Consider the following 21087-nt stretch of genomic DNA (forward strand, 5'->3'; position numbering starts at 1 on the left):
CGGTGCTGCCGGGCAGGAACCGGGATTTCGGGAGGGAAAGGGAAGGCTGGCCGGGGCTGGCATGGCGGGCGGCTGGGAGACAGCGCTGGGCTTGGGGCTCTGCCTCGCCGCCCTGCACCGCGGAGGTGAGTGCAGCCCAGGGGGGCCAAAATCCTCTTCACTCTGCCCCACCCCGGGTCTGAGACCATGCCAACATTGGCATTCCCCTGCCTCCTTCTCACCCGATAGGCTGCCGCCTCCCCAGCGTGGCCACAGCACCCCAAACGTCACCTGGTAAGGACATCTGGCGGGTGGGTGATGCAGGTGGGGGGACACCAGAAAATCCTGTTCCCCCACCCACAATGTGCCCTCCCCACCGCAGTGCTGCGGGACAATTTCCGCCTGCAGCCGGGCGATTTGGTGACCACAGCGGGGCAAGCGTTGGAGCTGGATTGTGTCCCCCCCTTGGGGTACCCTGAGCCCTACATTACCTGGAAGAAGGACGGGGTGACCTTAGACTTGGTAGGCGGCAGGTACGCTGTCACCAAGGGGAAGCTGCAGGTGACATCGGCACAGCGGAGCGACTCCGGTCTCTACATCTGCGTGGCGGCCAACGCGGCAGGCGAGAGGGAGAGCCGGGCTGCCCGCGTCTCCGTGCTGGGTAAGCCGAGGGTGTCTGTCCCACAGGTGGTGGCATGTCACACCCAGCCACGGTGCTATGTCCTTGATGTCCCCCTGCAGAGAAGCCAAGCATTGTGCAGCACCCCAGCGAGGCCGTGGCGGTGGCCGGCAGCACCGTGGAGCTGGGCTGCAGCGCCCGAGGCGACCCAGCGCCACACGTGCAGTGGCACAAGGAGCATGGGGACCTGCCCTGGGGCAGGTAGGTGGTGCCAGGGGGGAGCTGTCCCATCCCTGGCGTGGGGGTGAGGCTGACGGAGAGCTGGTGACCCGCAGGCACGAGGTGGACCGGGAGCACACCCTGCGCCTCTTGGCCGTGACGCCCGCCGATGCCGGCGCGTACGTGTGCACAGCACAGAGCCAGCTGGGCACCGCCGCCGCCACCACCTTCCTCCACGTGGAGGGTCAGTGTGCGACCTCTGCAGCCTGCACAGGGACATCTTGGGGTTCATGCAAGGGCATCCATCTAACGGGGTTCATCTAATGGGGTTCATGGAAGGGGCCATCGAAGGGCAGTCTGTCCATGGGGTCCATCCAAGGCCATCCATCATCCATCAAACAAAGTCCATCCAGCTGAGCCATTTGAGGGTCCATCAAAGGTAGGTCCATCTTAACACTTCCATTCAACAGGATCCATCAAAGGTAGGTCCATCTAAACACTTCCATCCAATAGGATCCGTCCAAGGGATCCATCTGAGAGGCTCCATGTAAGGGGATCCATCTTAGGAAATGCATTGAGGTGGGAGTTTACCCAAGGGGATTCCTTCAAGATCACGCACTTAAAGGGGATCCAGCCAACCCAGTTCCTTCAAGAGGATCCATTTAAGGGGTGGAAGTACATTAAAGGGGGAAAAACCAAGAAGTATCCATCCAAAGGGTCCATCTAAGAGGGACATATCACAGGCTTGTATCATAGGATCCCATGTCCCCGGGGGTAACACACCAAAGGGGACCCATCCAAGAGGGGTCCATTCAAGACAAACCCATCAAAGGGTGTCTGTCCAAAAGGGTCCATTTGAGTGAGTCCATCCAGGTAGCCATCAGGATCTCCATGTGCAGGTACCTGAGGTAGGTGTCTGGGCAGGTGCCAGGGGACCTGGCTCCTGCCTGGTGCTGCCATTCACCTTCTTCTGCCCCACAGACCAGCTGGCAGCGGGCCAGCAGGAGCCTGCAGCCCGGGAGCTGCTGGCTGTGCGGCTGCACCTGGACAATGGCACTGCCCTGCCCACGGCCGCCGTGCAGCTCCGCTGGCAGGTTGGTGTGGGCTCAGGGGAGGGGGCATGGGACACATCCCCTGTCCCACCTGAACTTGGAATCCTTCCTGTAGCTGCCTGTGCTAGGGTGGTTCTAGCTTTGGGTTGCTAGGGGAGTCCAGATGGTTCTGAGGGCTCCAGAGTCAGAGGGTCAGCTACTCAGCTAGCAAAGAGAGACTTGGGGAGTTGCTGTAGAGGTTCCTAAGGTAGTTTTATTTCTTCAAAGGGTTCTACCAGCAAAATCCAGATACATAGCACAGCAAGGGGTCTTTATAGGTTTCAGGGGGATTGAATTTCTAACCAGTAAAATTTTAAGTTGAGAACTATCTAATTACTTTAAGAATCTAGGTGAGAAAAGACCAATTATCTAGTAAAGTTAAAGACCAATAGAAATCCTAAATGATAACAGGGGTTTTGGTAGGGAAGGGGGGCATCACTCATGAAAAGCTCCATTGTCCAAGGGCGTTTCCAGGGACTGTTGTGTCACGCACACCTCCCGTGCCCTGCAGATGCTGATGCCGGTGCCGGTGCCCGTGGGTTACCTGGTGCTGTACCGCAGCCTGCTCCCTGTCAGCACCTCCTGGACCCAGCAGGACGCGGGCAGCCGGCTCAGCGCCGTCACCCCCGCGCTCCGCAGGGGATACAAGTACGAGTTCAAGGTGAGACCCTACACTGGAGGGAGGCAGGGCTCGGACAGCAACAGCAGGCACCTCTGGATACCCGAGGAAGGTGTGTCCCCTGGGATGTGTGGGTGGAGGATGGGGAGGTCTGTTGGGGGTCCCAGGGGTCTCAGCGTCCCTGTTCCAGCAGTGCCTAGTGCAGCGCCCCAGCGTGTCACCATCCAGGCTGAGACAGGGAATGGCACCGTGGTCGTGAGCTGGGAGCCACCTCCTCCTGAAGCCCACAATGGAGTCATCCAGGGCTACCAGGTTTGGGGCAGTGGGGTGAGAGGGCAGGGTTGGAGGGTTAATCTAAGGGGATCTATCCAAAAGGGGAGTATGTCAAAGGTGGGGGGTCTATCCAAGGGGGGAACCATCCAGTAAGTCTATACAGGAGGTATTTCAGGGTGGGTGTTCATCCAAAAGGGCCAGTCAAGGTGGAGGTCCATCCCAGGGCATCTGTCTAGTGATATCCAAGAGAGTTCATCAAAGAAGTCCGGCCTAGGGGATTTGGCCAAGTGGGTCCATCAAAGGGAGACCCCATCAATTGGGGTCTATCCAAGAGGTATTCACCCAAGGAGGTCCATCCTAGGGGAATGCAAGGGAGCCCATCAAAAGGGGTCCTTCCCAGGGGAGTCCATCAAGGAAATTCATCTAAGGGGACTTATTCAAGTGAATCTATCCATGGGGGATCCATCAAGGGATATTCATCTGAAGGGGTCAGTCCAGGGTGGTCCATCCACAGGGGATGTATCCACAGGGGGGCCATCAAGGCAAACTATCTAACAGGACACATCTTGGTGCCTGCCAGGTCTGGTCAATGGGTGAGGGCTGGCAGCATCCCACCAACAGGACAGTGGATGGAGCCACCCACCGCCTGGAGACCCTCCTGCCCCAGCCCGGGGCCGAATTCTGTGTCCAGGTGGCAGCTTTCAACAGCGCAGGGCTGGGGGTCCCCAGCAACGCCACCTGCGGAGTCCTGGGTGAGCTGGAGAGCAGGTGGGGTGCTGCTGGGGGCCAAGGAGGTGACATGAGGTGACACTGATGTGACTCTTGTAGGGCTGGCAGCAGGGAGCAGCAGGGTGGTGCAGGCACTGCAGCAGCCTGCTGTCATTGCTGCTGCTGGCTCCATGCTCTGGCTGGCCTTACTCGCCCTCCTGCTCCTGCTCTGCCAGCGCCGTGCCAGCCGGGACGCTGCAGCTCGCCACAGGTGACAGCCATGGGCTGGGGACACAGCAGAGCCCTGCTCTGGTGGGGATTGATGCACTGACTGCAGCTCTCGCCCTGCAGGCTGGTGGCTGGTGACTCGCCATGGCTTGGGGCTCCCTGGAAACCCAGCTGTGCCCCCCGAAACCTCAGCAGCAGCAGCAGCCTAAGCAGCCGGCTCCTGGGGAGTGATGGCAGGGACCCCCACCCCTCCAGTGAGCCCCCTGGGGACTGGGATCCACCCACTGCCATGAGACCCTCACCCCTCCAGTGAGCCCCCTGGGGACTGGGATCCACCCACTGCCATGGGACCCCCACCCCTCCAGTGAGCCCCCTGGGGACTGGGATCCACCCACTGCCATGGGACCCCCACCCCTCCAGTGAGCCCCCTGGGGACTGGGATCCACCCACTGCCATGGGACCCCCACCCCTCCAGTGAGCACTATGGTTGGGCTGCCCCCCGATGCTGTAAAGCCCCCACTCTCTGCCATGGAACCCCCACCACAGCTATGGGACCCCCACCCATCCCATGTGATGCCATTGGATCCCCACCCAGTTCCATGAAACCCTGACATGCTGTAACAGGACCCCCAGCCCAGGCCTAGGACCCTCACAGGGGACCAGCAAACCCCAGACCCCCTACCCAACTCCTGGGACCCCCAGTGCTATGGGACCCTCATCTTGGTGTCGCCCATTGTCTGTCTGCAGGCAGCAAGGACTTGAGGACACACAGAGCCAAGGGCAGAGGGGACAGGGGACACATGTCCATGGGTGCCCTGACCTCTCTCACTCTTCCAGCCCTCTCCTTGGAGCCGCCCAGCCTTGGCCCCCCCACGCCCCCCATCCACAGCAGCCTCCGTGGGGGACACCCAGCACCCCTCAGGGACATGGGGTGCTGCAGTGGGGGGCACCCCGGGGTGCATTCCTCACCCAGCACTCCAAACCCAGCACCCTGGGAGCGTGTTCGCAAGAGAGGTGGGTGTGGGGGGACGGGGGGACACGGGGGACAGCAGGGGAATGGCCCATGGCTCTGTGTCCCTCTTTGCCCCCCCAGAGCTGCATCAAGTGCACAGCACCCCGGTGCTCATAGCTGCCCCCAGCCACATCCCTGTCACTGCAAGTGCAGGCGAGTGGGGGGCAGATTTTGGGCTGGCAGTCAGGCAGCCTCAGCAGAGGGGACATGGGGGTGACACTGCCACTGCCATGATGGACAGCAGGGACCCACGGCTGCCCATCTTCAGCTCTCCAAAGCCACCGAGGGGCAGCCCTTCCCTGACCTCTGCTGTAAGCAGGTCACCAAGGACACCCCCGAGACCCCCCCATGCCTGGCACCCGCCAGTGACACGGTGAGTCTGGCTGTCCCCAGCCACACGGGGGCCCTGCAACCCAACCCTTTGCTGTAAAACACAACGTGTCCCTTTCACCCGCAGGTCCCCGGCCTCTGGGTGCCCCAGGGACACATCTCTGGTCACCAGGCACCCCAAGGACCTGTCCCCAGTCACTGGGATCCCCAGGGACACATCTCCAGTCATGCCATGCCCCAGGGATACATCCCCAATCAGTGGGAGCCCCAGGGGTGTGTCACCGGCCACCAGGCACCACAAGGATCCATCACCAGCAACCAAGCACCAGAGGGACACAGGCTTGGCCACCAGGCACCCTGAGGACACCTCCCTGGTCACCAGGTGCCCCAGAGACCCCTTGCCAGTGGCCGAGTGCCAGAGGGACAACTCACTGTCCAGCAGGCACCCCACAGACATGTCCCTAGCCAGCAGACACCCTAAGGACACATCCCCAGGCACAAGGCTCCCCAGGGAGATGTCACCAGCCTCAGAGCACCACAGGGACAAGTTCCTGGCCTCCAGGTATGCCAAGGACATGTCCCAGGCCAGCAGGGACCCCAGGGACCCATCACTTGTGATCATGCACACAAGGGATGTGTCCCTGTGCAACAGGTACCCTGAAAAGATGTCACCAGCCACCAGGCACCCCAGGGACACACCTCCAGCCACCAGGTACCCCAGGGACACACCTCCAGCCACCAGGTACCCCAGGGACACACCTCCAGCCACCGGGCACCCCAGGGACACACCTCCAGCCACCAGACACCCCAGGGACACATCTCCAGCCACCAGACATCCCAGGGACACGTCTCCAGGCACCAGGCACCCCAGGGACACATCTCCAGGTACCAGGCACCCCAGGGACACACCTCCAGGCACCAGACATCCCAGGGACACGTCTCCAGGCACCAGGCATCCTGAAGAGGTGTCTCCAGTCTCTGGTCACCAGAAGGACAAGTTCTTGGGCACCAGGTACCCCAAGGACATGTCCCCAGCCCCCAGCCACACCAGGAGCATGTCCCTGGAGACCAGGCACCCAAGGGACATATTCCTGGCTGCCAGGTACCCCAAGGACACTTCTCTGGCCACCGGGCGCCTCTCACCAGCATTCAGTGACGGGGTCCTCACTCAACAGCAGGTGGCTGAGGTCCTGGAGATGGACCAGGACACTGCCTGCTGCAGGTATTCCCCATCCCCCTGTGACACTCCCATGATTGCAGCATCCCCTGGTGCCAGCAGCACCCCACTGTGCTCCCCACAGAGCCCCAGCACCAACCCCACCACGATCCTTCTCACCCCTGCACACCTATGGCTACATCTATGGGCCACCAGCCTCTGAGCTGGGTGAGGAGGAGGAGGAGGAGGAAGAGGAGGAGGAAGAGCATACAGCCACGAGAGGCTCTCCAGGAGGGTCACTGCTGAACGGCTGGGGGTCTGTGTCAGAGGACAACTTTGCCAGCACGCGCTGCAGCCTGGTGAGCTCCTGTGCCAGCTCCTTCCTCCTGGATGCCAGCTTCGCCCGGGCACTGGCCGTGGCTGTCGATGGCCTCTGCTGCAGCCTGGAGGACACTGATGGGCTCTATGGGGGTGAGTGAAGGCTCCCTGGACTCCCCTCTGACCCTGAGCACTGTCACCTCCTCAGGGAACATTTCTTGCCTTTGTCCCTGCAGGTCTCTCCCCACCACCGTCACCCTTGGAGCAGGTTTTCCCACCCGGAGGCCACATGAGCACCTGGGATTGGTGGACAGCACTGGAGGTCCCACAGAGAACCAGGACAGAGGCAGCCATGAACAGCAGCTCACAGAATGGTGTGTAGTGCCCCCATGGCAGGGTGGTGGGCACTGGGGGTGGTGAGGTGTTGCAGGGTGTTGGAAAACATTTCCTTTGCTTTCCAGGTGGCCAGGGGTCAGGGATTGGAAGCCCCTGGGCCAGGGAAGGTGCTGAGCTGGGGACAGGAGGGACAGGAGCATGGCAGTCCCCAGGGCGCAGGATGCAGCAAGGCCAGAGTCCCCTGGGCTCAGCTAAAATCCAGCTTTATTAGGCAGTTCCCCAAACAGGGGCTCTTTACTAGGAAAAGCCACCCACAAAGGGTGGGTGGCACCAAGGTGGGTGGGTGTCCCTCCTTATTCAGCTTTCTTGTCCTTCCCAAGTGCCCTCCTCTTCCACAGTGTCCCCATCAGTCCTCAGCATCCCCACTCCTTCCCAAATTCCTCACTCCTCCCCAGGAGTCTGCATCCCTCTGTGTCCTTGTCCTTCCTCAGTGTTCTCCTCCTTCCCCAGCATCCTCATGCCCCCTATTCTCCTCCAGCCCAAGCACTGTTGTCCACCTTGTGTCCTTGTCTTTTCCTAGGGTTGTTCACCTCCTGACCATCCCCTGACTATTCCCATTCCTTCCAACTGTCCTTCTGCTTTCTGATACTTCATGTCCTTCCTCAGCAACCTTGTCCCACCTTGTCCATCCTTGTCTCTCCCAAGGGTTTTCATCCTTCCCAAGCCACCTGAGTGGCCTTGTGCTCCCTCTAAATGTCCTTGTCCCTCCTAATCATCCTCATTCTCAGGCTTCTCAGCCCTCCTGAGTGTCCTTATGCTTCATCAATTGTTTTGACCCCCATACCAAGTGTCCTTTTCCTTCCCCACTGTCCTCATCCCCCTGCAACCATCCTCCTTGTCCCTTACTACTGTCCTTGCCCCTCCCAAGCAATATGGTTTTTCCCAAGCATCCTCTTCCCCCTAGCAATCCTCAATCCCCTGGAAATCCTTCCTCCATGTCCTCTTCCCTCCAGGCCTCCTTCTCCCCCCACCTTCTCTATCCTGCACCAGCACCCTCATCCATCTGCTGTGTTCTTATCCCCCACGTGTAATCTTGTCCCCCACCAAGTGTCCCCTTCCCTTTCGATCTCCTCATCCCTCCCAGACATCCTTGTCCTTTCCCAGTATCCTTGTTCCTCCCAGCTATGCTTGTCTCCAGGATCCTTGCCCCACTAAAGCATCCTCCTCACCCCTTCCCAGTGCCCTCACCCCTCTTCTGCTCATCTGTCCCAACTGTTTCTGTCCCCAGGGTTCATGTCCTTCCCCGAGCATCTTTCTTGTCCCTCCTGACCATCCTTGTCCCTCCCCAGGGTCCTCATTCCTTGTGAATTCCTTTCCCCACCCCAAGAATCCCCGTCCCCCCTCACACTGACGCCCACCGGCCGCGACCTCTGTGCAACCCTATTTCCATCGAGCCACTCGGCAATTAAAGAACATCCCTCCGTGTCCCCTGCGTTCCCATCCCCATGTCCCCGACTCCGTCACAGACTCTCCCTCCCTTTTATCGCTTCTCCTGCGGCGGGCAGGGATGCGGGGCCGCTCCCCTGCGGCCGTGGCCGCTGCCCTGGCCGCGCTCGGCCGGTGTCCGGCTGCGGCCCGAGCCGTGCCCGCGGGAGCTGCCGGAGCCGCGGGACGAGACGCTGCCGGTGGTGGAGCAGCTGCCGGACACCGGCCCGCGGGGCAGGCAGGAGGCTTTGCTGCCGGGCACGGCCTCATCTGCGGGGAGGGGACGGGGTTGGGGCTGGGCGGTGACAGCGCAGCCCGCGCGTGGCGCTGCCGGGGGCTCTGCCTTACCGCCGCGGGGCGGGCGGGGGGTCCCCCTGCGCTCGGCCCCGCTCGGCTCCGGCTCCGCACACGGCCCGCGGGTCTCTCCGGGCGGCGGCAGCGGCGGCGGCGGCAGCTCTGCGGCACAGAGGGGCGAGAGGGCTGAGCTCCCCCGAGCCTCCCCGGCTCCCTGCTTCGAACTGCCACTCACCTCCCGTCTGCTTTTCCCGGCGGTAGCGGCTGCATTTGGGCTTCAGGCGGCTTTTGGAGATCGCACCGCGGGTTTTCCCTTGGAGGGGTGGGGATGGCAGCGTCAGCCCCCCACCAGTAATGGGGGGCAACGAGACCCTCACCCACCCAAACTGGCCCCTCAGGGCTCACCTGTGCCAGGGGGGCAGCGGGCTCGGGGCGGGGGGCTCTCGCTGGGCTCCGGAGTCACCGAGGGACTGGGTGCCTGCGGGGGGGTGCTGACGCCGTGGGGGAGTCTCCTGGCAAAGAGGGGGGTGGCGTGAAGGCAGGATAGGGGGACTGGGATGGGGGTTCAGTGGCCACCACAGCGCTGGCACAAGCCCTCTAGAGCTGTGCCAGAGCCAGAAGCCACAGTGGAATTGTCACAGCTGGATGGCACTGGGCTGAAGCATCACAACTGGATAGAAGTGCCACAGCTGGATCACAGCCACACAGCTGGGGTGACAAAGGGGAGCTGGATGAGTGCAGTGGCACAGCGAGAGTGGAGGACCACAGCCTGGCAAGGCTGTGATAGCATAGCTGGTCTGCAATGGCACATCTGGAGCACAGCTGGGTAGAGGCTGCTCAGCTGGATTGCAGCCACACAGCTGGATTGCAGCAGCACAGCTGGGTCACCACACATCTGAATCGCAAGCACACTGGCAGACTGCAGCTGCATAGCTGAACTATGACACACCTAAATCATAGCACAACTGGATTGCAACCATGCAGTTTGCAGCTGCACAGCTGGACTGCAGCCACAGAGCTGGATTGCAGCTGCACAGCTGGAGTGCAGTGACATGCCAGAATTGTGATGGCACAGGTGGATCATGACAGAGCTGGGTCGCGACAGCACAGCTGGATGATGATGGCCCAACTGTCCAGTGATGGGGCAGCTATATTGCAATGCCCCAGCCAGCCCACAGTGTCATGTGTGTGTCATGACAGCATGGCTGGAGCACAGCTGCAGAACAGATGTGGATGGTGACACCATGGATGGATCACAGACTCCTGGACCACGGTAGGACATCCACACACCAATGGTACGGCCAGAGCATGGTGGCACAGCAGGACCAGATCATGATAGTGGGGCTAGATTGTGACGGGACACCCAGGCCATGGTGGGACATCCAGAGCCTGATCCAGATCCAGGACCTTGGAGGCATGGCTGGTGACAGCACGGATGACACATCTGGACCATGACAGCACGGCAGAGCCAATGGTGACAAAATGTCCAGGTTGTGATGGAACATCTGGACCATGGAGAGGCATCTTGACCCCAAGAGAACATCTGGGGCCCAGTGAGACACCTGGACCCTAATGACACAGCTGGACCACGATGGCATGGCAGGGCAGGGGAGTGACAACATGGCTGAATCACGATGGAACACCCAGGCCATGGTGGGACATCTGGACCTTGGAGGGACATCCAGACCCCAATGGCACGGCCACAGCAAGCAAGGCCCCTGTCCTACCGGGGCAGGAGGGAGCTGTCGGGCTCGCGGAGGCGCGGGATGTCCTCGGCGGTGCGAGGTGACGGTGTCAGCGTGGCAGTGGAACGGCAGCCGGAGGACGTGGTGGGTGAGGATGCAGCAGTGGCACAGGGGGTGTCCTCACCAGGGTACCACACCTCCATCCCCAACCTGCAGGGTGCAGACCACAGGGTAGCTGCTGGGGGCAGCATGCCCAGCCCCCGAGCCCCCATACTCACCCTCTGGCTGCCTCTTCCTCTTCATCCTCCTCTTCCTCGTCCCTTTCCTCCTCCTGGGCACACTGGCTGAGCTCACTGGCTGAGGGTGGCGGGGGCAGCAGCTCTGTCCAGCTCACTGCCGGCGGTTTCACTGCTTGCCCCAGCTTTGCTTTGGCCCCTGTGCCAAGGAGGGATGCTGGGGGGGCTGTGGGGAAGGCACCGCACCGCGAGCACCCATGTGTGCCCCCACCCACCCGACCACCCTACCGTGCTCAGCCCGGCCACGGGGCACCTGGCAGGCTGCAGCATCCATTGGCTGGGAACCGCCCCCAGAGTAGGAGGTCCCATACTGTGAGAAGGGACGGGGGAATGTGCAGAGCTCCTCACTGTCAACCTCGATGGTGCTGTAAACCGGCCCCTCGCCAGCCCCCGCTCCAAACTGTTCCGTCTGGGCGATGTAACGGGTGATGCCGGCATCTGCAGAGGGTGACCAGCATCAGCAGGGCAGATCCTGACCCCCTCAACCAGAGCCACCCAGCACCATGCTGACCCCTCACCGTTGTAGTATCTCTCAGTGGAGCCCAAGCAACCGGCAGCACTGGCTGTGCTGCCACCATGCCACGCATCCACCAGCCACGGGAAACCAGTGCTGGCAGCTGCCCTGCAAGGGGATGGGGTGAAGGAATGCTGGTGATTAGCCCTGGGGCTCCCGGGGTGGGGCAGGGGATGCCGGGGGGGTACCTGGGGTTGCTGCGCACTGGAGCAGGGAAGGAGACTGTGGAAAGAGATGGGGGTGAGGGCAGCGAGAGGCCGAACTGGGACCCCGCAGCACTTACGGGCTTACCGGTGGGTGTGTAGGCAAAGGATGCTGTAAAGAGAGGGACTGTGGGTGTGGGATTCTTTGCCTGAGGGGTGAGGGGTCCCAGGGGTAGCACCGCCCTGTACCAGTGAAGTGGCTGAGCTCCTTCTTCCTGCGGCGGCGGCTGTAGAGCCAAGCAGCAAAGGCAGCGAGGATAACCCAGCAGGCGCCACCAACACCGGCAATGAAGGCTGGCTGCCTGGCTACCTCGGCTAACTGCTCAGCCAAGCTGCTCCCGCCTGCTGGCGCCGCATCCCTCTCCACCAGGGGGGCTGCAAGTGACACGGGGAAGAGGGACACACCGGCGGGGTGCCAAGGAGCCACCCCCAGCACCGCACTGGGTGACCCCACCATGCCCCACCCACGGGTGCAAGTTGTGACAATGAAGGACTCACCGATGTGGATGGGGACAGGGGCACTGCGGGCTCCCACACCAGCACTGGTGGCAGCAGCAACTTCAGCGCGGTAAGGGACCCCGGGGACCAGTCCCTGCAACACTGTGGCCAGCACCGTCCCCTCCACGCTCTGGTTGATGTGGAAGCGGCTCTCATTGCCCAAGCACCAAATCTGGTAGGGACCAGTAGGAAAAGATGGGGAACACCCATAAGGACGCCGTGACACGGTGTCATGAGTGGACAGAGTGGACCTGCCACGCCCCTGCTGCTGTCCAGGCTTACCCTGTAATCACGGATGACACCATTCTGCTCTGCCAGAGGTGGTGGCTGCCATGAGATGCGGACACTGGTGCCATTCCCAGCCACACTGACAGCTCGTGGCGGGGCGCTGGGGGCTGCCGGGGAGGACACGCGGGGTGTCACCTCCAGGCTGTCCCTGAGGAGCCACACTATCCCCTGCATCCTGCACTCACCCGCCTCAGGGGTGCGCAGAGCTCGCACCGCGCTGTCGGGACCGTGGAGGTGATGAAAATAGGGTCGGACCTTGACCTCGTAGTCGCGGCCCCGGCGCAGCTCGGTGAGCAGCGCCCCCCGCTCCCCCGGCGCCCACACCGTCCGTGCCTCCTCCCAGCGCCCGCCGCGCTGCCGGTACAGCACCCGGTAGCCCTGGAGGAAGGGTGCCTGGTGCTCCACCTGAGGAGCCGAGGGAAGGGTGGCATGGGGGGATGATCGACACTGGGAGCCCTGTACCAGTAGGGAGGCTCAGCACTCACGGTCCAGGAGAGATGGACGGTGCCCAGTGGCAGCACCACAGGTTCCTTCAGGTGCACAGCCACTCGTGCCAGCTCCTGCTGCACCTGGTCAGGATCCAGCCCTTGCTGCATGGGGTTGGTGTCTGCTGGAAACATGAGAGGGTGGAGGGTCCATGCATATCTCCACTGGTGTCACCAAGGGAAGGAGCCATGGTGACAGCACATACCCATGGCAGGTCCATGGGGAAACTCCACTGGCATCACCGGGCAAGGATGGACCCAAAGATTTTGGGTGCACGGGCACCTCCATTGGTGTCACCAAGTGGAGATGGACCCAAGAAGGGTGGGGGGTTTGTGACACCTCCTCGGATGTCACTGCTGGGTCTCACCTCGGGTGCGCACAGGCTCCGAGGCGCCGCTGGGGGCGCTGAGCCCGTAGGCGTTGACCGCCCGCACCAAGAACAGGTAGACAGTGTCAGGGACAAGGCCGGTCACTGTGTGGGTCTCACCCTCCACATCAGCTGCCACTGTCTGCCACGGGCCACCCGCTGCCTGGCTGCCAGGGGACAGGGGTGACTCGTGACAGGGTGGTGCCAGGCCACCACATCATCCCTGCAGCCACAGAACAGGCTTGTGTGATACCTGAAAGCCTCCACTATGTAAGAGGTGACATCGGTGGCACCACTGTCCTCGTTCCCTTTCCAGCTCAGGGTGACACTGCTTTTGGTAACGTTGGTGACCACAGGGGTGGAGGGTGGCCCAGGGAGGAGACCGGGTGCAGGAGAAGGCAGGGAGAGGTTGGATTCATCACCTGCAGGGAGACGCATGGAGGTCTGGAGTGGCTTTGTTCCCAGTGCCATGGTGTCCCCACTGCAGTGACATCTCCATGACCCACCTTGTACCTCCAAGGAGATGCCCCAGCGTGTCTCCCCCGCTGGACTGGTGGCCACACACTCATAGAGCCCGGAGTCTCTCACCTGCAAGGGGAAGAGCTCCTGCCCCATCACCCTGAGCACCCATCACCTTGGCACCCACCACCCTGAGCACCCACCACGCTTTGCACCCACCACCCTGAGCCCCAGCACTGCTTGTACCCACCACCCTGAGCACCCACCACGCTTTGCACCCACCACCCTGAGCCCCAGCACTGCTTGTACCCACCACCCTGAGCACCAGCACTGCTTGCACCCACCACCCTGAGCACCAGCACTGCTTGCACCCACCACCCTGAGCCCCAGCACTGCTTGCACCCACCACCAGGAGCATCCATCCCCCTTTGCTCCAGCCCCTGCCCCGCTCCCTGCCGTGCCCCACGGGTGCCCCTGCCGGGGCCGGCTCACCCGGAGGCCGGTGATCTGCAGGGTGCCATTCTCCAGCAGGCTGGCACGGGGCTGGACACCTACCAGGGCACTGCCATCCTTCAGCCACCCCACGCTGCCTGGGGGGTCATGGCCCCCCGCCCCACAAGGCAGCCGCACCGTGGCCCCCCCTGGCAGCACTGTCCGGTTAGTGGGGAGCAGGCTGATCACAGCTGGGTGCAGTTCAATGGGTGCTACAGGGACCAAATTGGGAATTGCTGGGTGCTGGGGTGGGTGTTACTCATCCTGTGCCAGCTCTCCACTGGCACTGGACTTACCCCCTGTCACCTCCAGGCCTGCCCTGGCCAGGACACTGCCAGCCACGCTGATAGCCTGGCACAGGTAGTGGCCAGCATCACTGGGCCGGACGTTGATGATGGTCAAAGCACCGCTGGGGCTCACCCAAACACGGCCAGAAGGGACTGGGGGCTGGCCCGGGAACAGCAGGGTCTGAGAGGGATGGGGATTAGTGGGGGATGAGGGAGGGAGAGGATGAGAAGCAGGAGATGAGATCAGGACAGAGTTAGGGGTGGGAAGTGATGGGATTGGGATGGGATGGCATGGCATGGGAACAGGGATGTAACAGGGACTGGGATGGGATGGCAAGGATAGGTAGGAATGAGGATTGGTACTGGTGTGAGGTTGAGATAGGATGAGATTGGAATGGAGATGAGATGGGGATGGGGTGGGAATTGGGATGGGAATTATGATGATAGCGGAGACAAGATGGAATGGAAATGGTGATGGGATTGGGATGAGGATGGGGCTATGATTGGGTGTGGGGTCAAGGATGAGGGAAGGAGACAGACCTGGCTCCCCTCCTTCTGCCAAAAGACAGCGGGTGGCGGGTTGCCCTTGCTCTGGCACTGGAAAGTCACGCTCTGGCCAGGGGTGACAGCTTGGTCGTGGGGCCCGGTGACAAGCTGGGGGGGCACTGCAGCAGTGTGGGGAGAGACAAGGGCTTGTCTGGGCACTGCAGGAGCACCCAAGGGCGCTCCCCAGGGCCCCCTTACCGTGCACAGTGAGGGTGCCCGATGCCTCCGACCTGCCCACGCTGTTGTCAGCCACACAGGTGTAGGTGCCCTCATCCTCCACCTGCAGCCGGCTGATCCGCAGGGTGTTGTCTGGCAGCACCTCCCACCTGGGGGAACCCACCAGGCTGTGGCACCAGCGGTGTGCTGGGGCATCAGGAGGGAATGGGGTTGGGATGTAGTGAGGATGCAGGATGTGATGGGAGTGTGGGATGTGATGGGTACAGTGGAAATCTGGGATGCAGGAAAACAGGAAGTGCAATGGGGATGTGAAATGTGCTGGAGGTGTGGAGTGTGATGGGATGGGGGGTGCAATGGGAATGTGGGTTGCAGTGGGGATATGGGATGTGATAAGAATGTGGGATGCAAAGAAGATACGGGATGCAATGGGGATTTGAGGTGCAAAGGGGCACATGGGATGTGACGGACATATGACACAATGGGAATGTGGAATGCAATAAGGATGTGGGATGTGCTGAGGAATGGAGAATGTGCCAGGGTTATGGGATGCAATTACTTGATGCCATGAGGATGCCAGGTGCTCCAAGCACACCAGGCTGGCACACACTGATGCCACCCAGCTGCACCACAGAACCCTGGCTGGTCCTGGTGTCCCTGAGCCACCCCCTCACCCCTACTCACCTTCCCAGTGGCATTTCACCCTCCTCCTTGCGCCAGCGCGCCGCCGGCTGTGGATCCCCCACCGCCTCACAGGCAAACTCCGCTGTCCCCTCCACCAGCACCACCTGGTTGTGGGGCCTCTTGCCAAATGCTGGGCGCTCTGTGGGGTGGCTGTCAGTCCCACCAGGACAGCACCCACCTCCCTTACACCCCCAAAATTAGATCCCCACGCACCAAAGACGACCAGCTCGGCCGGCTCGCTGTCCCTCTCCCCCACCACGTTGGTGGCCACGCAGACATAGACGCCGGCATCGCTCTTGTGAGTACTGGCCACCATCAGCTTCCCACCACGGATCTGCAGGAAGTAGAGCTCATCCCACCTCCCCATCACATCCCACATCCACACTGTATCCCGTGTCTGCACTGTATCCTGCATCCTCATCACATCCCACATCCCCACTGCATCCTACCCCCAGTGCATCCCATATCTCCAGGACATCCCACATCCTCATTGCATACAAACACATCACATCTCCAATCCCCATCAAATTCTGCACCTCCATTGCATCTCATACCCTCACCACATCCCAAATCACCACTGCATCTCTCATCCTGACTGCATTCTGCATCCCCATCACATCCTGTATCCTCATTGCATCTCATATTCCCATTGCACCCGCACCATCATCACATCCCATATTTCCATTGCATCCCAAATCTGATGCGTCCCGTATGCCTATCCCATCCTACATCCCCATCTCATCCCGTATCTATCACATCACTCAACTCTCTGCTGCATCCCACATCCCCATCACACTCACTGCATCCCCATCCCATCCCATCCTGGATCCCTGTACCATTCCCCATCTCCCTCGCATCACCTTCAGCCCCGTTCTGCCCCGCTCACCGTCAGCCGCTCGTCCTTGTCGCTGACCCGGACTCCGTTTTTCTTCCAGGAGACGCTGGGCTCGGGGTGCCCGCGGGGCGGGACGCACTCCAGCACGGCCGGTTCTCCCGCCGCCACCACCACGTCCCCGGGCGGCTGCCGGAAATCGTCCCGCAGCACTGCGGGGACACAGCGGCCTCAGCTCCGCCGCCCCGGGCTGGGCCAGCACCGGGACACCGTCTGCTTTTCATTCATCTTCATTGATCTTACTTTCAAATTGATTTACTTTCAAATGCTTGCAAATATTTTCATTTGTTCTCATTTGTTTTCATGTATTTCCAATTATATTCAGTTCTTTTCATTTATTTTACCAGGTTTTCATCTATTTTCACTCCTTTTCAGTAATTTTCACTTATTTTCATTTCTGTTATTTACATTCATTTTCACTTCCTTATTATTTTTTCATTCCTTTTTTTTTTCATTTGTTTTCACTTCGTTCCATTTATTTCCAATATTTCTCACTTCTTCGAATTCAGTTTCATATCTTTTCACTTCCTTTATTTATTTCTAATTATTTTCATCTCTTTCCCCCTCTCCCCTTGGCAGCACAGAATGTGAGAGCCCCCTCCAGCCCACTGGAGCAAGCTGGGCTCAGGGATGATACCAGAACCTCAAATCCTCCCTCCGGACTCACCGGCCACCTCCAGGGAAGCATTCCTGCTGCTGGCCTCCCCCAGGTAATTCCTGGCCACGCAGACATAAACCCCCTCGTCGGGTTTTCCCCGCCTGCCGTGCAGGATCCGGAGGAAGAAGAGGGATCCTCCCGGGAGGAGCGTGCGGTGGGAGCGGGGATCCTCCCGGTCCGTCTCCACCCTCTCCCCGTCCTTGTACCACTCCACCACCGGGGCCGGCCGCCCCTCGGCCTTGCAGCTCAGCGTGGCCGGCTCCCCCTTGGACACCAGCACATCCGTGGGGTGCTCCACGATGCGGGGAGCCGTGTCCTCCAGCTGGCTGTGGGATCCTGCGGGAAGATCAGGAGGGGGAGGGATGGGGGCTGGGGGGATGAGCATCCTTGGATTGTGTAGCGCTTTCCTGGCTGGCTCCAGACCCTGCTTTGCTTGGGAGTGAGAGATAAAGTGTGGCCAGATAACAGCCCAGCATATCCCAGGATGGTGCTATGGGGAGAGAGCAGGATCAAGAATCACAAAATCACAGAATCACCAGGTTGGAAGATCCAGTCCAACCCAGCCCTAACACCTCAACTAAACCATGACACCAAGTGCCACATCCAATTTTTTTTAAACACACCCAGGGATGGTGACTCCATCACTGCCTCAGGCAGATGATTTCAGCACTTTTAACTCTTTCAGTAAAAAAAGTTTTCCTAACATCCAATCTAAATTTCCCTTGGCACAGCTGAAGATCAGATGGGGAGGGGTCAGGAAAGGCCAGTGGGACAAAGTGAAGATCCCAGTATTGGTCTTTTCCACCCAGTTTCCAACTGGGCATCCCTGAGGAAATGGGGCTGGGGCTAAATTCTCCCCAAACGGGGATTTTTCCATCAGCTGCAAGTGCTGACTTTTTGTAGCAAGCTGGTCACTCAATGCAGAAAATTCTTAATTTTAAGTTTTAAAGAGCCCCATATTGGGGTTGTGGTGCTGTTCCAGGAAAAAAAAAAAAAAAAAAAAAAAAAGTCCTGCTAGGACACAAGAATTGATGGATGGTCATTAATGCCAGCATAATTAATGCTCATTAATGCTGGAGTGTCTTGGTAGTTCAGTCCCCAAGTGTCACACAGGCACACATGCAGCTGTGCCCAGACACACGTGCAGCCATTCACTGCTTGTGTTTGTACACAGGTGCATGCATGCACACATGGGCAGCCATGCAGGGCTGTGCACACACACAGAGGCACTCACTGTGGGTATCTGTGCACACACAGGTGCATTACACACATGTGCATGTGTGCATATGTGCATTACAAGTGCAGGCGGTGTGTGCACACATGCATTGCACACACAGATGCATGTACACTGTGGGCAGTCATGCCCACATGCACACACGTGTAGCCACACACATGGCCTGGCACATGCACATGCAGGGGGGTGCATGCCCTGACATGCACAGATGCATTCACAGGTGTGTGTTCATGCAGGGTGTGCATGTACACAACACACCTGCACACATTCAGGTAGGGGAGTGTCCTTACACACACATATGTGTGTGTTCAGGCATGTAGAGGTGCATGCACACACACACATTCACACAGGAGTGTGCATGGACACATAGCTGCACATGCACTGGGGCACACACAGGGACGTGCACATCTATGCACATCCATGCACATCCATGCACACCCATGCACATCCAGGCACACCCATGCACATCCACACACACTCAGGTGGGGCCATGAGCCTACACTTACCCACATTGCTGCACACAACACATGCACACATGCACACTGTGCAGACATGCACACACATGCACACTGCCCATAAATGCACACATGCACACTGTACAGACATGCACACACATGTACACTGCCCATAAATGCACACATGCACACATGCACACACATGCACACACATGCACACTGCCCATAAATGCACACATGCACACTGTACAGACATGCACACACATGCACACTGCCCATACATGCACACATGCACACTGTACAGACATGCACACACATGCACACTGCCCATACATGCACACATGCACACTGTACAGACATGCACACACATGCACACTGCCCATACATGCACACATGCACACTGTACAGACATGCACACACATGCACACTGCCCATAAATGCACACATGCACACTGCCCATACATGCACACATGCACACTGTATAGACATGCACACACATGCACACTGTACAGACATGCACACACATGCACACTGCCCATACATGCACACATGCACACTGTATAGACATGCACACATGCACACATGCACAGACATGCACACACATTACACTGCCCATAAATGCACACATGCCCACGTGTGCACGCACACACATCACACACACACATCACACACGTGTCTCCTGTTCCCCCCACGCCCTGGGGCAGCATGTGGCCATAAGGGGCTGCGATTTGGGGTGCCCATGGGGTTGCCATGGGGATGGGCTGTGGCTGCCATGGGGACGGCAGCAATGCTGCAGGGTACTGGGTACCCCCGGGGGGCACAGCAGGAACTGAGGGGGCCGCAGCTGGGCCCGGTGACTAATTGGGACAAGCAGGGGGTCAGGGCAGCCCCCTTCCTGTGCCCGGCTGGCTATGCAGGGGTAGGGGGTCCCGTGAGGTTTGGGAACAGCCCCGCCCCCTCACCAGCCACCCAGGGCCAGCTGGAGGGGGACACACTAGAAAAGGGGGAAGAAGCTCAAAACAGAGTCAAAATTCAAGCAGACATCCCCTCCCTCACCCCTCCTTCACCCCCACTCTGTCTCAGTTAGGGGTCATGGGGCTGGTTGGAGGACATGGGGAGGATTAGGGCACACGGAGCTGTTTGGAGGACACCGGGATGGTTTAGGAATGTAGAGACAGTTTGGGAACACGGAGCCAGTTCCAGTTTGTAGTCTGAGGACAGACCTGGGGACACAGGACGGGTTTGGAGACATGGAGGCTCTCCTAATTGTGTCTAGGAGTTGGTTTGGGCACACAGGGATAGTTTTGGGACATATGGCTGGTCCTGGTTTGGAGACTGGGGATGGATGTGGGGGCATGAAGGCTGTCTGAGGACACTGGGTTGAGATCTGGGAACTGGTCTGGGACACGGGAACAATTTGGGGAATGCCATGTCTGTCCCAGCTCGTGATCTGGCAGTTGATGTAGGAACACGGCACAGTTTGGGAACAGAAGCTGCTTGCAGTTCAGGATTCGGGAACACAAGACTGGTTTGGGAACACTGAGACTGTCCTTATTTGAGGAGAGTGGGTTGGTCTCGGTTTGGGGTCGTGGAGACGATCTAAGGACACCACATCACTCCCAGGAGTCGGTCTGGGGACAGGGACCCTCCAGAATGGGGACAGGGGGTTGGTGCGGGGACACTGGGTCAGTTCCGGAGTTGGGACGTGGGGCAGGTCCCGGTTTGGGGACAGAAACAGGGACAGGTTGGGAATCCAGTGTCGGTGCTGGTGGGGTCCCAGCTGGGGCTGGGGTCTGCGGGCTGCTTCCAGCATCGCGGCTGGACCAGGAGCAGGAACTCCGGGACAGAGGGAAAGAAAGAGCGGGGACCACGTACCGTTACCGGGGACGAGATCGGGCAGGTGCAGCGCGGTGATGGAGCGGTTGATGCCGAGCAGGAGCGAGGAGTTGGAGCCTTCGGCTCCCAGCGAATCGGCGAACAGGTTCATCTGCAGCAGCGTCTTCAGCAGGTACCGCAGCATCCCGCCCCGGCTCTGCCCGGCTCGGCTGAGATCGGCTTGGCTCGGGTCGGCTCTGCACAACAGTACTCGGCACGGCAAAGACTGGCTCAGCTCAGCCCGATCCGCCTCAGCCCGATCCGCCTCAGCTCAATCCGGCTCTGCTCGGCAGGGCTCGGCTCAGTTCAGCACGGTCCAGCTCAGCT

General features: G+C 60.0%; 3 protein-coding genes across 4 annotated transcripts; 1 reads left to right on the forward strand and 2 right to left on the reverse strand.

Annotated features, from left to right (window-relative positions):
* Positions 1-7900, forward strand: ROBO4 (roundabout guidance receptor 4). 2 transcript variants are annotated; one of them, XM_079326843.1, is made up of 19 exons: positions 1-125; positions 229-273; positions 410-640; positions 721-859; positions 934-1061; positions 1799-1911; positions 2420-2639; positions 2721-2839; positions 3381-3552; positions 3629-3779; positions 3860-3990; positions 4574-4750; positions 4830-5121; positions 5206-5640; positions 5731-6090; positions 6181-6300; positions 6380-6705; positions 6789-6926; positions 7014-7900. In XM_079326843.1, exons 1-19 carry the CDS (start codon positions 62-64, stop codon positions 7157-7159), a joined length of 3507 nt encoding a protein of 1168 aa, XP_079182969.1. In that variant the 5' UTR covers positions 1-61; the 3' UTR covers positions 7160-7900. The 2 variants fall into 2 exon arrangements, with proteins under 2 accessions (XP_079182969.1, XP_079182968.1); XM_079326842.1 differs by having other exon boundaries at positions 362-640; positions 7014-7899.
* Positions 7901-8687: 787 nt separating this feature from the next.
* On the reverse strand, positions 8688-10839 carry LOC306812336 (uncharacterized protein; the record flags this gene model as incomplete). The annotated part of the gene is made up of 3 exons (XM_079326844.1): positions 8688-8980; positions 9073-10562; positions 10631-10839. Coding segments are annotated over 2 exons (381 nt in total), but the record flags the coding sequence as incomplete, so codon positions are not given.
* A 2-nt stretch (positions 10840-10841) lies between these two features.
* ROBO3 (roundabout guidance receptor 3) lies at positions 10842-21087 on the reverse strand (the record flags this gene model as incomplete). The annotated part of the gene is made up of 18 exons (XM_079326805.1): positions 20761-21087; positions 17206-17532; positions 16533-16690; positions 15860-15980; positions 15647-15785; positions 14987-15114; positions 14783-14907; positions 14252-14423; positions 13956-14167; positions 13511-13592; positions 13258-13426; positions 13005-13171; positions 12614-12761; positions 12146-12569; positions 11555-12035; positions 11351-11477; positions 11167-11270; positions 10842-11086 (listed from the first exon to the last, which is right to left on the reverse strand). Coding segments are annotated over exons 1-18 (3474 nt in total), but the record flags the coding sequence as incomplete, so codon positions are not given.

Source organism: Erithacus rubecula, assembly GCF_903797595.1.
Source record: "Erithacus rubecula genome assembly, chromosome: 25".
Classification (NCBI taxonomy): Eukaryota; Metazoa; Chordata; class Aves; order Passeriformes; family Muscicapidae; genus Erithacus; species Erithacus rubecula.